This window comes from Mus musculus, chromosome 7 (genome assembly GCF_000001635.26).
Source record: "Mus musculus strain C57BL/6J chromosome 7, GRCm38.p6 C57BL/6J".
Taxonomy (NCBI): Eukaryota; Metazoa; Chordata; class Mammalia; order Rodentia; family Muridae; genus Mus; species Mus musculus.
In genome coordinates this window covers 88429727-88445833 of record NC_000073.6, presented here as the reverse complement: position 1 = coordinate 88445833, position 16107 = coordinate 88429727, and the positions used below count along the sequence as shown (strand labels likewise).

At 38.0% G+C, this 16107-nt stretch overlaps 1 protein-coding gene across 1 annotated transcript in view; it reads right to left on the bottom strand.

Annotated features, from left to right (window-relative positions):
* The window catches only part of Rab38 (RAB38, member RAS oncogene family), a 61300-nt gene extending 45739 nt beyond the window's left edge, over window positions 1–15561 (bottom strand). The window contains exon 1 of the mRNA NM_028238.7: window positions 15231–15561. Coding sequence (NP_082514.4) covers window positions 15231–15432 — 202 coding nt within the window. The 5' untranslated portion in view covers window positions 15433–15561. The remainder of the gene's footprint in view (window positions 1–15230) is intronic.
* Between the last annotated feature and the right edge of the window lie 546 nt (window positions 15562–16107).

Here is a 16107-nt window from a genome sequence, read left to right as displayed (position 1 = left end):
ATACACAAATGACCATTACAGAACGGTTATTATCCTCACTGTTTAGTTTCTTGGTATCATGGAGATTAAGATTATGCACAGGGTCTCAGGAGTTCTAGGTAAGCCTCTACCAGAGGGCTACACTCCCAACAGTATGCACAGTATAAAATGAGAAAATTGAGACTTGGAATGTCTGTAGCTTTATCAAATTAAACAGATGGCAAGCTTGCAAAGTCAGAACCTAGACCTCAACTGTCTGAATTCAAAGCCATATTTATTCACTAACATCAAGTACTTTCAGCTTCTACACCACACTCTTGTGTTATCTCGACTGCAGACCTATGTTCCAGAAGTAGCCAACTCAATCCAATTTTACAGATACTGGCAAGGAGAGAATTTGTGACAGTTTGTGGTCTATGTCCTTACAGTACAATAATGAGCCTATCTCTTCCTTAAGTAGTCTACAATCTATATCTCTGATATTGCAGAAAGCCATTTTCTCTTAAAGAATAAAGATTGGTTTGGGAATTAGTTGCAGTCAGCTGGAATCAGTTTGATTCTGAAAATCTTCCAAATGAGTATTGGTGAATTTCTTAGACTTTCTCAAATAAACCTTCCTCATCTGGAAAGTGCCTAGGAGTGTATGGAGACCAGCTTTATGCAAATGGAATGCATTAACATAGACTAAGCATTCAGCAGTCAAATTTGCTTTACTATGTTAAAAACATAATAGAAATACTACATAAGTTCTAAAAACAGAGTTTTGGATCAGAGCTTAAGACAAGCCACTATTACAGACAGGTACTTGAGCAGAGACAAAAGGCGAACAAAATCCTATTACCTCTCATTCTGTCTACTAATGATTGCTGGAGGCAGGGACTAATGAAGGACGGATTTTTATTTCATGAGCCACAAATCTTTATTTACATTGGATCATAAAATTACATTAATCAGAGTCTTTTCACAGGAAAAATAAAATACTGAAAATGCAATGTATTTAGGAAAATTCATGTCAACAGAACCTCTAACTATACTTTATATAAACTTAGAGCACAATGTTTTGTGCTGGTAAATTTTCATAAAAGATAATAAATGTTTAGTAGGTTATTTTCTCATTGATATTACAGAAAAGGCAGTTTCCTAAATATGCCTTGGGAAAGGATGGAATTTGCTGCTCTTGCCTTAGTATCTGAGCCACTCCTCAGGATTGTGTGCTAGAGAGCAGAATTTCGTCAGGACCAGCACATGACAATCCAGTATTTCTTACATAGGTTGCACCATAGAGAAACTTAAAAATATTTCCCATAATCATCACATCAATTAAGGAGAAGGGTGAAAAATTCTTCAGATGACCCACAGCCCATAGATGAACTTTCCTTTTACCCAGATGACCCCCTTTTCATTTTTTAAATGCCTTATACAAATAATGATCTCCTTTGATTCCATTCAGGGTGTAGCATGACATTTCAGTACAAATGGGGAAAAAAAGCTCTCTGTGTCATTCAGAATTTGGAGGGCCTCTAGGCTTGTTAAAGATGTCTTATGATCTCTCTAGAGACCTAACCTGATGAAGGGCAGTCATGGGTTGTTCAATAATCTGTTTGTCAAGAGGTCTGCATAGTAGATGGCTCCTAAAAATTAAGATTTCACTTTTAACATATGGCCAAGGATCATCTTCAGACTATGAAAAAGATATATTATGGTCTTATAGCCTGACAGGGATTGAAAAAGTGTATAAGTGTGTGAGTGAATGAATCAGAAATAAGGAGAAAGCAATGTCTCTAGAAAGAAAAGACCTTTGTATATGGAGGTCACTGGGCCAACCCACTGGGAAATTTTGTATTTTTGACATTCCAGAAAGGGGTCACAGGCAAACCAGAGAAATTTCTGGCTTTCACATCTTATCCTTCCTCCATCAGCTGACAGCCCTAATTGCTAGTTCTTGTTAAAAGTGAAAATCATGTGACTTTCAGTGAGTGACTGCTTATGGGTAGAGACCTGCACAGTCTATCGTGAATAAATTTATTGTAAAACAAAACAAAGACTATGATTCAAAAACTCTCTCTGGCATTATAATACTCATTGAACACCCATTCACTGGACAACTACTTAACTCTGCCACTAATATGGAGGTTTTTGCCCATGAGAAGGCTCAGGAGTCATACTTGGCTTTTCTATTTAAACTGACCTAGTTCCCAGGTGGAGTGCCACTTGTCTTATGGCCTCTAAACACACTCCAGTATAGTATGGATATGAATCACGACTCTGCTTCCAACTTTGAGGGATGTGGAGTCGTAAGCACATTTATTTGAGAACTCAAAAAACACGGGCCTTAATTTGATCACCAGAGATCTTTCACAAATCAACGTAGCCTTAAACAAACATATGTGTTAGAATGAATTTCACACTGAAGAGTTGTATTTTTTGTAGGCATTCTCATCCTGAAGAAATAGTGTAATGAATTTACTACAAGTAGTTCCTGTTTGAGAGTTATGGCCTGATCATGAGATCTAAAAGAGCCATAAATATGTTCTCTGTATTTATAGGACTAGTATATGAACAGCAGAAAGCCAATATAAAATCAAAAGTAAATAGATCTCTTTCATAATGTTCTCAGAGAAAACTAATCAAGCCATACAGTTCCTGCTGTGGAGAAAGGAACACTGAGCTGTTAATAGAGTAAGCTTTTTCTAATGTCTCAGGGAAACCAACAGGCTATGATAAGTGGCTATAAATTTCTTGTTTTAGGAGCCTCGATGAGATAATCATCTTGTAGACTTTTCTGTATTTACTCTTCATAATTTTACCCTGACATGCCAGCAACAGAAAGGTGTTTATTACTCACTATTTTTTCATCATCTAGGCATAGATTATACTTAATACCAACCTTTTATCACCACCCCTGAAACATTACCAACTTACCTACAACCATGATCAAATTTCTATCACCCCTATGATCAGCTATGAACAGTGAAAATTCATTAAGGTTTATATAGGAAGTAAAAGAGAAACTATGTTGTGGTTAGATATGAAAGGCCTCCCCACAAAGCTCAAGAACTAAGAGCCTGAGCTTTACCATTGTTAAGGGGAATGGGTTATGAGGATGGTTATTTCATATACTCATTGATGATTTCATACTAAGTAGAGATGGGACCTGGCTACAAGAAATAGGTGGCCTTGTCTGTGGAGAGTAGTTTCTTTCTCCCTCTCCCACTCACCCTCTCCCTCTCCCTCACCCCACCTCTGTTTCTCTCTCTCTCTCTCTCTCTCTCTCTCTCTCTCTCTCTCCCTCTCTCTCTCTCTCTCTCTCTCTCTCTCTCTCTCTCTCTCTCTCTCTCTCTCTGTGTCTTTCTCTCCCCCTTCTTCTCTTCCTCCCTCTTTCCCTTCCTTTGCCCTTGTCCATATATATAGTGGTGATTTTAATAAGAATGGCCCTCATAGGTTCACACACACACACACACACACACACACACACATACACACACAAAATTGACTATGACTAGACAAAATTGTGTGTGTGTCTTTTCTTTTTTCTCTCTTTCTTTCCTAGGTGCAATGAGATGATCAAAATAAACCTTATTTCATTAAGGTTTTACCTCAGATGTTTGTCACAGTGGCAGAAAAGCTGCATAACAACCCTTCCCAATAGACAAGTATATGTTTACCAAACCTTCAACATTTCTGTTTTGCCTGTTGCATTTGCCACTGTCATTCTACTTGGACTGGAATAAACCATCTTATCTCATCAAATAACAACAAACAAAAAAACCTTAATGCTGATTATTTTCTAACAATAACTTCAGCTATTACAATTTTTTCAGTTTCATGTTGATTATATTATACAGCAAGAGATAAACAACAAATATTTAAAAGAAAACAAAATGGAAAGAATAATATTTATTTGTTTCTTTTAAATTGTTATGGAAAAAAACAGGAAATGAGGAAAAATGTATTCTGAGAGTGGAAACAGACTTTAAAAGAGTAAATATGGAATCCTCCGGGAGAAGGACATTATTTGAGAAAAGATCAAAATACTAAAAGGACAAACTATGTGAATATTCTGTAGGTTTAAACAGAGAGAATGCCTGACCCAATAAAAATGAAGCACAAATCAGTCTGTCAATTCTTTGAGGAAATAGTACTAGGATTACGTGAGACACCAAAGAATGAATATGGGCCAGAATAGACTGGGGTAAAACAAGGAGACCAGAAGGTCTAGAGTATACACAGTTTGATGCAATTGTATTGATATTCTCTTTAATGCTGGGCAAGAAATAAAAACACCGAAGGTCACAAGCAGATGAGAAATGATGGATTACTACGGCAGGTGCATTGAGAAATGGTGTATGGGAGTCAGGATAGGACTGGAGACACCAGTTAGGAAGGTATTTCAATAATTGGCAAGAGATTATTATTTGAATTAAAGCAGTAGTTGTGAAGATTGTTTGTTTCTTGAATACAAATGGAGACAGAGACATCAGAGGAATTGTACAACAAGGGATGATTCAAGTATGACTTTCAGAGCCTCAAAGAGAACTGGACGGAGATAATTTCATTAGGTTTGATGTGTTACACTCATTGGCAGAAAGTAAGTCAGGATTCTGACGTGTTACAGTTGAGATTAATTTCTATTAATAAACATATTGCATAGATAGTTGAATGTATGGCCAGAAGTTTCACAGGGAGGTCAGGACTGTGTCATTAATCTATTTTCTTTTCTATGTAATACTACAAAATTCATGACCCTGTGTCTCAATATCAACACTTATAGAGAGTAATATGTACCTAGAGCCTCGAGCTGACGTGGATAATTAGAAGTAGAACTCCTAATATGTGGTGTGATCCACACCAGGTTTCAAACAATGTAAATTAGCCCCTTCAGTTATAACAGAAAAGAAGCTACTTTGTAAATATCCGCATATTGGGATACCTTAAAAATTCTGAACACTTAGAAATACACAACTCATATTAATAAGTCATGATTACTTGTGAAGACTTTTGAACTAATCAAAACTAAACTTCTAACTTTTAAATGGAAAAATGTGCTGACACTACTTCCTTCAAATATTTATGTACATGAAAAACACCATTTTAATGTACATATTTCAATCATACCATTTAAATATGATAAGTATGCCTTCTTTTTAATCACGACTATGAGTAGACTATAATTATTTGGCTTTGAACTCATTTTTTTTCCTAAGTTTCCACAGGAATGACTCACTCTACCACCATTTTGGTTATTTAACTTAGCACCTACTTGTAGTATTTTTCATGTTCTGTAAGCCTCTGCAATATTTCTAGTGACATTGTAGATTCCTCAAGCCACCAATTCAATTACTCAATCACAGTACTCAGGTTTGCATAGCACATGGATTTTAAGAGGTTCTTAGTGTGTGTTCTTAATAGACTTACATAACAGAATGAAACTAGCAATACAGGAACTTCATATAATAAAGTGACTATTTTGATTCATATTTGTGGGAGGGAGCCCCTACAAGAAAAGAAGTGGACTGAATAAAGAAGGATCACAGATCTTATGCATTGAATTCCTATTTCTTCTAATCTGTTCATAAAGATCTCAACCTGCCTGTATTTCAGAACTATCCAGGCTCTTTCCATCATTTTAGATCCACCATAATCAATGGCTCTTATTTAATATTCATTGTACTTATCATTTCTTGAATTTATCCATCCAGAATAAACAAGCTATCTGTGATATGTTTAACTAAGCTAAAATGTACAAGAAAATGTGATTCCATTAAAAAGATCTCCTATGTAACCCAAGCTAGTTTTGAAGTTGTAATCCTCCTGCTTTACATCTCAAATGTTGGGATCACAAGTATACATTGCCTTCCCTGGCCTAAATTTAAATATCTCATGATTTCTTTCATTAAAATTATTAAACAGTAACAATTTTAATTGAAACCATTGTTCCTCTAAAAATAACAAATTAACATCCTAAAATAGGTTCACTAGATAATTAGCTCAATATATCCAATGAAAAGCAATCTTTGAATTATTAGCATTTGAAATAGTGGTCCTAAGTAACCATTAAAGCCATTTTAATACATTCCATACAAAAATACCCTCTTATTTCCAATCTTGATTCTCGAAGGATTTCCAGAGTCCTTTAGAGTACTAATTCCCCCAAAACGTATGCCAGAAATGCTCTACTCTGCCTCCAGGAAATTCATGTGATGTATTAAAATCCCAAGGCAAACACAGTAGCATTTTTGGTCAAGCAGATATCAGACCAATTGTGGTAGTTTAATTTTGGAAATTTCTGTCATAGAAAACAAGAATTGTGTGACAAATCAATGCAGACTGGAAATGGGGGTAGTGGGGCAAGTCTGTCTCAAAGAGTTAAGAAATCATTCTGTGACCCAAGGGATATATTTCTAAATTGTAATTAAAAAAAATCTTTTGTAATTTGAGCTCGGTTTATTTTCCAAATGAATAATTACTTGCTAGAGGATATGCCTTTGTATGTAGAGCAAAACCACATGTACCCCAGGCTGACCTTGAACTTGCTTCATAGTCTAGGATGACCTTTGATGAGCTTTGATCCTTTTGCCTACACAGTGCTAAGATTATTGACAAAGATCACCATGTCTGATTTCATATAGTGCTGAATAGCAAACCTAGAACTTTATGTATGCTAGGCAAGCACCCTACAAACAGTTACTCAGAAACATATGCGTATTAAGTCACCTGCTGTTAATACTTTAAAGGACAGAATTTTTAGGTATTTCCTTTGGCTTGAATGCATAATAAAAAATTATTTTGACACTAATAATTTGATGCACTAAGTGTCTGAGATTTTCTGGATATACATCTAGAGGCCATTCTATTTATTTTCTTTACATCAAAACACAGATACATACATACAAAGACACAGAAAGAGACCTTCCTATCGCCATAAGAGTTAATTATTATTTGGAAACCAGACAGCTATTCTTGGCTTTCTTTCACAAATGAAATACTTTTTGCCCCTCAGGTACGGTAGTTTTCTGGCCTAAAAGTCATATATAAAGATGGGCTATCTTAAGCTCAGCTAAACATAAGCTTTCATTGATGATCAGTGTAAAGAATTTAGCTATCTAGTAGATGAGCTTTAAACCATCTATGAGTTGCAAAACTATTGCTTTATTTTATCATCTAGTGGGAAGCATAAGAATAAACTGGTTAGACAATAGGAGTAGTGGTCAGATAAATCATAACTCAGCAGATCTTCTTATCTGTATGCCGATCCAAAAAGTTCTACATGCTTCTCATTTTTATAGCCTAAATAAGCATAGTTTTCTTGTCTCTATGTAATAAGTGTCCATTGTGAGCAATAAAGCTAATGGCGCATATTCCTATAATGTGCCTGACCATCAATACATAGAGCTATTAATAACACAGTATATTGCAAAGGAGAACAAGCTTCTCAACAAGGACTTTGAATCATTTTGTTTTGAACTTCCTCTATACATTAGAGAGAAATCTTTTGGAATCCCCTCACAATTTAAATACTTGCTCTACATTAGACTGAGGAAGTAAACAAGAAAATCCATCATTCTTCTTGGGAGAGCAATTTTATGCAAGACTGGTAAACTAATTAAAAGTTAAATTTGAATATAAATATAGGGAACACAGCTATAAGGCTTATCAGGAAAATACAAACTACAAAAATTACAGAGTCAAGGAACACCATAATCAAACACTTTAAAATACCCAGTCTTCTTAAATTCATTATCTCTTCCTCCCAAAATTAGGCATTTTCTTAGCTCTGATATCACAGAATCTAGAAACATGTGGGAAACAGACCCCGGTGCACACCTATGGGAGATTATCTTGATTTTTTTTTTAAATGATGAGGGAAGACCCATGTTAACTGCATGTGGGACCCTCACTGAATCAGAGGAACCTGAACTGTATAAAATGGAGAAAGCAAGCTGAGCACTAACATGTATGCATGCATTGTTCACTGCTTTCTGAACATGATGCTTTGGGCTCCTTCTGCCTTGACTTCCCTTCTGTAATTAACTGTGAGCTAAAATAAACCCTTTGCTCCCTTACATTGCCTTTGTTAGAACATTTTGTTACAAGTGGAAACTTAACGAGGACACCCTCCCAAGTAGCACTCTCACTTTCTCTACTTCTTTGCTGACCACAACCACCTAATTAAAATATGGACCAAATAACTCAAGGCAGAGGTTTCTTAAACTTGCACAGTATATCTACAAAGGGATAAACTCACTCTAATACAAGACTCCTCACCAAGTATTATAGGGGAATGAAAAAAAAAATGTCACATGGGATTCAAAGGATGAAGAAGCTTCTATTTACAGAAACAACTGAGGGATTTTCATAGGGCAGTTGCATTTTAAATGAGTCAAATATATTAGCACTATGATGTGTCTAACCAAAGAAAAGATCTCATGGATCTTCAAGGTAGAGGGAAAGGAGTAGAGACAATAAACATGGAACCAAACAGGGAATGTCAAGGAGTTAAAACGACTAAAATATAAATATTACCATGTCATTGGGATAGTTTTCATTTTAGTATCATTGTTAAGTGCCTGAGGATGAGCTCAGTGGTATATCCCTTGCCTTAGCCTTCTTCACAAGGTTCTGAGTTCAGTCCCTAGAGCTCAGAAAAAATGTATTGTTAGCAACTGAACTGTGGAGCCCTCTTGCCTACCCAATTCCATAATATTTGAACCTCATATAACACAAGCTAACTGCTTTTAAAGGGTTTTAATTCTTCAGGCCTCACCAATAATAAACAAGGAATTAGTTCTATCATTAATAATTTCTGTGAGGCTGAGACACCAATGGTATTCTTCCAAATCATAAATTCCTTTGTCTCTAAAAAGGACTGGAAAGGTTTGGATGATGTACAAGATGATGTAACAATATAAAATTACTTTTCTCAAGTTATTACTCCATTTAAAATGCCACCAACCAAAGAGTACACATGATAGAACTCATGGCTCCAGGTGCATATGTAGCAGAGGATGGCCTAGTCGGTCATCAATGGGAGGAGAGGCTCTTGATCCTGTGCAGGCTCTATGCCCCAGTGTAGGGGGATGCCAGGGCTAGGAAGCAAGAGTGGGTGGGTTGGCAAGCAGGGAATAGGGGAGGGGAGAAGAGGAGGGGAAAAGGGGAGGGGGTTTTTGGTGGGGAAACCAGGAAAGGAGATGATTATATTTGAAATGTAAATAAAATATCTAACAAAAAAATACTGAAAATTCCAAAGAATGTATTTTTCCAGTTGACCTTTAAACAACTGACATTTTACTCCAAATTATAGATTTTGATAGATGAAGAATCATAGCTTTTAAAATCATATTTAAGCTTATTCCCCAGTTTTTCATGTTAAAAATACTAGAATGCCTCCTTAAAGTATTTGGTTATCATATTTCTTAACTAAAAAAAAATACTTTATATTTTATACATATGTCAATATGTATAAAATTCTGGTCTTCAACTACAATCACATTTGAATTAGTAGCTTTTATTTAATCAACAAATTCAAAAACAACCTGTCTTGGAACCAAATTACTGATACAGTATTTGATTGTACTCTATCAGTACATGTCACGAGATGTTAGAGGTGGCATGCTTGCATGTCATCATGACACAAAAAAGTTAACCTTCCTGAGGTCAAGAATCAAGTCATATCTAATTCACTTCCCTTAGCCTGACATAGAATCCAACCACAGATATAAATAAGAACCGTTCCTTCTAGCTCTCTTTCCCTCAAATCACTTAGAATTGTTTTATGAAACTGCTCCCCATCATTGTGTCAGAATGGGCCCTAGATGATGGGGCATATTCCATATGTTCACACATTTTAAACCAATGCAAGCTTAATAAAGGCTCTATAAAAGGTCTTGACTTATTCCTCCATGTTTCCTACACAATATTGAAAAGTCTCCACACTTCTGCTTACTATACATTCCACTTAGCTGTAAGCACACAGCATGTTATTCCACATAGTGATCTGAAAACCTATAATTAGCTAGGATAAAAATGGGGCAACAAATTCCCCTGCAGAGATAGGCCCTTGTTTAAAAGCATTTTGTTTTACTTGACATACTTGTTTTTAAAAGTTAGCTTTTTCTATATAACTAGATATAGTGTCAAAATACTTAGCACTTATAAAATTCATTGGATAATTATTTTCAACATAAATACTAAAGATACTGAGGAGATGGCCAAATCCAAATCCTTCCTTTGGTTGAGATCACAGCATGAGAACACTTTGAAAACTATAAAGCAGTCTACCGTGGTGACCCAAGGGAAAGAGAAAAGACAGAATAGCTGAGTCTTGCATGTATACTAAAAAGCTATTCTGGAAGCTGGACCTTGTTAGAGGCAGCTGTCATATAGAAGACTGCTTCACTAAAGGTTCTCCGTGGTGAAGAAGCACTCTTCAAACCGTCAGCAAATATGATGTTTTACATGGCAGTTTTGAATATTGAGTTGAGTTGTGTGATGATTAGCAGACTCAGTGAAATTTCATTCATTCATTCATTCATTCATTCATTCATATGTATGCATGCATGTATATATGTAAGTACAGTTACATACATATATATGTATATAACTATACATGTCAAAAGATTCACAAGTAAGAAAGTTAGGAAAAACTATCATGAATTGCCTACACTGCAGCTCAAGGTAAAGCTATAATAATACAGCTTGTAGAGGTTGAAAGAATATCTTACAAATGTGATATCATAGGCAAATGAAATAATTGCTATTCCATAAGTGGAATGGTTCAGTAAGATTTCATGACTTGACCAATACCAAGTATTATATTTTTATCATACATAATTCATATTACATTTAGAATGTATCTGAAACACTCTACTATTAAACAAGAGGAAGTAGAATAAAGTTATTAGAAAGAGTAGGGTTGGGCATGTTCTTTAAGGTAAGGAGTGGCCTGTTTAATAGCCATATTTTAAATTCTAACACTACCATATAGCCAGCTATTTTACTAGGAAATTAAATGTCCTTGGACAGTCATAATAACAGTTGTTCGTGTGGCAAATTGCTGGTGTCTGTATCTAGTTTGGATTGTAGTATGAAAATAAGTCTCAAGTATAAATATTTCATTTTCTTTTTCTTTCTTTTTTGTTGGTGTATACAGAAAAGAGGAGTATAAACTCACATCTCAATCAGTGATCAAATGTTCAAAGAATTTTATTCATTCATTCATTTCCATTTTCTCTCTAGTAGTATCTGTAAATCTCCAAAAATTGTAGGAAGAAGACAAGGATTGCCTAATAACTAAAGGACAGGAAAGATGGAGAATAACTTAGAGAAGTAGTAGGATGATAAAATGTGATCAGAATGTGTTGTATGAAAAAGTCTCTTTTCAGTATAAGAAAAAAATCAGGAAGAAAGCAAAAATTATCTATCAACCAAAGAAAGGGAGAGGGACTTATCCACAAGAACTCACTGCTTGTAATGTGCACACAGCTGGTAGACTATATAGCCTAACTGGTGAAATGTAGAACCTAGCTGGTAGACTGTAGAACCTACCTGGTAGACCATAGAACCTTGCTGGTGGGCTGTAGAACCTAGCTGGTAGACTGCAGAACCTAGCTGGTGGACTGTAGAACCTAGCTGGTGGACAGTAGAACCTAGTTGGTGGGCTGTAGAACCTAGGTGGTAGACTTTAGGACCTAGTTGGTGGGCATTAGAACCTAGTATGATTTCAAATCAGACAGAAAAGGCACAATCCTGCTTGGCTGTTAACAGGTTCATCCTGGGCAAAATAATGTAATAATATATTTCACTCTACCAAGAACATCTGAACAGAGTTGACCCAGGCTCTTCTTTGTCGTAGACTTTTCTCAGAAATAGGGCAAATTTTGGAGAAATTATCATCTTGTTTCACAAGCCCCTAATGTCTTGGGAGTTTCAGAATCAGGCAGGCCAGTTAAAGTGATGATATAAGATATATATCATGGTAACCCATATACGAATCAGACCTTACATCAGTGAACCAAATGAAACACAATGGACCTATCAATGGCAAGAACTACTTTGCAGTAGGCTAATATCCTATAGAGTCAGGGGAAATCCCTGCCCTCTCATCAAGAGCGACAGGCCAGGCCTGAAGATAAAGCTCAGCAGGTTAAGTATTTGCCTAACATGCCCAAGGCCCTTAATGGGATTCCTCATATTGCATAAGCTGAATATGGTGGCAATCACATGTCACTTCAGCACTTGGGAAGCACAGGAAAGAAGAACAGAAGTTTTAAAATCAACTTTGGCTCCACGGTGAGTTCAAGGGTAGCCTAGGCTACATTGTCTCAAAACCAAAACAAAATAAAACAAAGGAGAGGAATTAGAGATGTAGCTCAGTAGTTAGGGACTTTGACAGCAATTGCAGAAGACCTACTTGAGTACAATTCCCAGCACCCACATGGTAGCTCTCAACTCTGTAAATCCCATTCCAGAGACTGAAATGCCTTCTTCTTGCCTACATGGGCACTGCACATAGATGGTGTATAGACATACATGCAGGCAAAACACCCATACACATAAAACTATGCTTTACTTTTTAAGTAAAAAGAAAAAGAATTTGAACATTCTCAAAACTCAGTTGACTACTACCCGTTCTTTATAGATACATATTAGAGTTAAGAAAAGGAGAGTGGCATGCTGTGACTTGAGGGTACTCAAAGGCATACTTAACCTAACTTGAATCTCAGTGGAGAGTGGAGGTTGGATTTCATATCCCCTTAGAACCCAGAGGTCTCTAATACAACTTGAAACAATTACGTTACAACCATCCTATCCGCCAATTACCTTGCTTTTACCCAAACATCTTTCAACCTCCAACTCAGCAGTTCAGGGCCTTTGAGCTTGAAGTTATCAAAGTGAGCTGAGCATTACCTTGGGGTTGGATGCCGCTCTGACTGCTGAATGGAGCTCAGATCCTTCAGACTCCCTACTTGTGCAGACTTCTGTGATTATAGCCTTCACCAAAACTTTGGTCTGAAACTGTGGCTTAGGAAAGGATTCCCAAGTGTGGGAGTTAAATTGCTTCTGAGAGCAAGTGTGGAACTCAAACTGCCTTATGCTGCCAAATGCATGAGACTAAACTGATGCTGGACTGGCATTTGAGGGCAAGATAAATGTGTGATATAAGAACTGCCACTTGTTAGGACTTAGTCAGTGTATGTATGGCATGTTCCTCTTGCTTAGTATTTATAAATAAATGTACAAAGAGTGGTAACTCCTAGAGTGTAGCACTATTGCCTTTACCTTGCATTATTGTTTATTCTTCTCTCATTTGGAGAGATAAAATACACTCCCTGTTTATAGATATCAAAAGCTAAACAAAGATATCAGAATTTATCTGTAATCACACGGTAGTCTTCAGAAGAAGGTATTTCTCTCTAGAGGTGTCTCACTCTGGAAGCTCAGAATCATTACATCTTTCTGTTCTTCCCGTTTAGAAGAGGAAACTAAAACTCACCAACATATAACAAGGCTGAAGACATAATGCTATTTAGACTATAATTATGCTAGTTCAATAATGCTAGCTACAGCTACATCTTTTAAACAGTAAGCTATTTTAAACTGGGGTCCCGAGAAAACTGCTACAGCTGAAAGACATTTCAGACACTAAAACGTGCAGCGACAGAGGGCCCAGGTACACAGTGAAAAGCTCAAAAGGCTCTACTTGATGCAATCTCCAAGTCTCTAATAGCTCATGCTTCTCTAGAACTGCCAAAGACTCCAAACCATGAACCTAGCTACACCAACTAACCTTATCTCAAGACCAGCAAGCTCATGGCTACAGAAGCGAATGCATCTCAAGACTGTACATGTCCTTTGAGGAATTTTCCTTCTTAGTGCCCATCTCAAGTCCTGGCAAAGTGTTTCCAGGGAAATGCACTAGTTCAAATGAGCACATCTTTTGAAAAAGAACTGCTTCTTTTCAATCCAGAGCTTATCAAAGGCTTCTTGGTACTGTGGGCTATGAAGAGAGATTAAGTAGGGTTATTTGAAAGGGATCATGGAAAATCTCATTGGAGTTTAAAACTCCAAAGCAAGAAGATTCTTGAGCTGTCGCTGCCTAGCCATTTGCAGCTTAAAATGCTACTGCTTTGGTGAGTTAGCATCTAGAATGCTAGGCATGCCCAGGTTACAAGCAGCCAGGTAGGACCCAGTATTGAGCACTAACTATAGCCTGCCTCAGTCTTTATTGTGGCTAGGAGCTGGTAGAAGCTGTTAGTCAAACTCTGATTTCATACTTTAGATTTCTCAAAAAATACACCAAGATCAAATCAAGGAATCTTAAAGCAAACGACATTAACATCACCATAACCCCGACCCTTGCCTCTAGGGAGGCAGAGGCAAGTGGGTCTCTATGAGGTCAAGGTCAGCTTGATATAGGTTAGCAGAGTTACATGACGGGACCCTGTCTCCGTTTTGTTTTTGTTTTTGTGGTTTTTTTTTTAATGTTTTCCTAAAAAACATACACAGTCTCCTGTTTGAAATGGAAAGTGAAGAAGAGATAGCCAAGGATGGAGGGAGACGGAAGAGAGATGGGGAAGAGGGGAGTGGAGTGAGAAGAGATAGTTCGTTCTAGATGTATACAAATTTAGCATCTCAAATTTTTCTGACTGAAGAGGCCAATAAGCAAGGAGATGATAGTAGTGAGATTTGAAAGAAACTAAATTCCTAAGATAATCCTGCTCCTTCTTAAATTTCCTAGGGGCTTCCCCTCTAAACACGAAGGATGAAAGCCACGTGAGATACTCTGGGCCAAGTCGCGGCTACCTGTGTCCAGAAAAGGACTAGAATGAAACAAGAATGCGACTACAATCTCCTTGTGAGTCCAGGCGACAGCCTTCTCTGCACCCAAGAATCCCAGGAGAAAGTGGTTCGCTTTCTCACAGCCAGTGAGAGCCAGCGAAGTTATCTAGAAGTTACAGGTAGAGTGGGGACGACTCCAACAGAAACAACAGCAAAAGAAAAAAAAAAAAAAAAAAAAGGAAAGAAAGAAAAGAAAACACTTCCATTTCTTTGAAATCAGGTTTCCAAGCCATTAAGCCAAACTTTCCAAGAGTGGAGCGCCCAGGCGATCCGGATCTCCTGCTTGATTGCACTCAAGGGTCCCGGGACTGGAACCGACTGAAAAGTCATTTTCCACTCCCCGAACCTTCACCCCCGAACTCCTCACTGGCTCACTCCACCCTCACCCGTTGCGCGCTGCTCTGATCGCTCACCAGCAATGTCCCAGAGCTGCAAGCGCACCACCGTCTCTGGGTCCCAGTGGAGCACCTTCAGCGCGAAGTCCACACCAATGGTGGCCCGGTAGTGCGAGGAGAAGTTTTGGTGCACATAGCGCTTGATAATGCTGGTCTTGCCCACACCCAGGTCGCCGATCACCAGCAGCTTGTACAGGTGCTCCTTGTGAGGTGTCTGCATCCTGGAGGCCCGCGGGTCTTGCGGAGCCTGGAGCTTGCTCTGGGAAGCACAGCCGGGGCTGGGCACCGACGGAGACCGGAGCTCTATGTGGGCGCTTAGGCTAGGCGTGCTGGCGCAGGATAGGGAGCTGGTGCGGAACTCCTCCCCCGGGTTTAATCCTCCTTCCTACTCTGCGGACTCCAGAGTGGGAGGAGACAAGAGCAACTCCTGGGACTGGAAGCTAAAGGACCCGGGACCCCAGTGCTACTGCCTGTCAAGCTGGTATTTGCACAGTGCTTTACTCCTTTCACAGAGATTTTTCTCTCGCCTCCCGTCCATGACACAAACTTATGTGGATTTTGTTTTCCACGTTCTGCCGGGGAGAGAACTGAGTGTCGAAAAATACCCAGGTCTTCTGAGGCTATTAAGCCCTGTTGCCACCCACACAGTGTTGTAAAGTTGGGGAGACCTTGAGAAACAGCAAAGCAGTAGACTTAGGTCTTCTCTGGCCCTTAGAGTTGAAAGAATTTAGGCAAACCCTTTAATCTCCTTTTGCCTGGGCTTCTATAAAGTGGTAATGCTATCTCTTAGCGCCTATTCAACTGTTAATGACCTAAAGTAGAGGCCACCTGAGAGGAAATGCTAAGGGCTTACTTTTCTTTCAGCCTCCACTCCTATCCTAAATTCTCCAAGCTG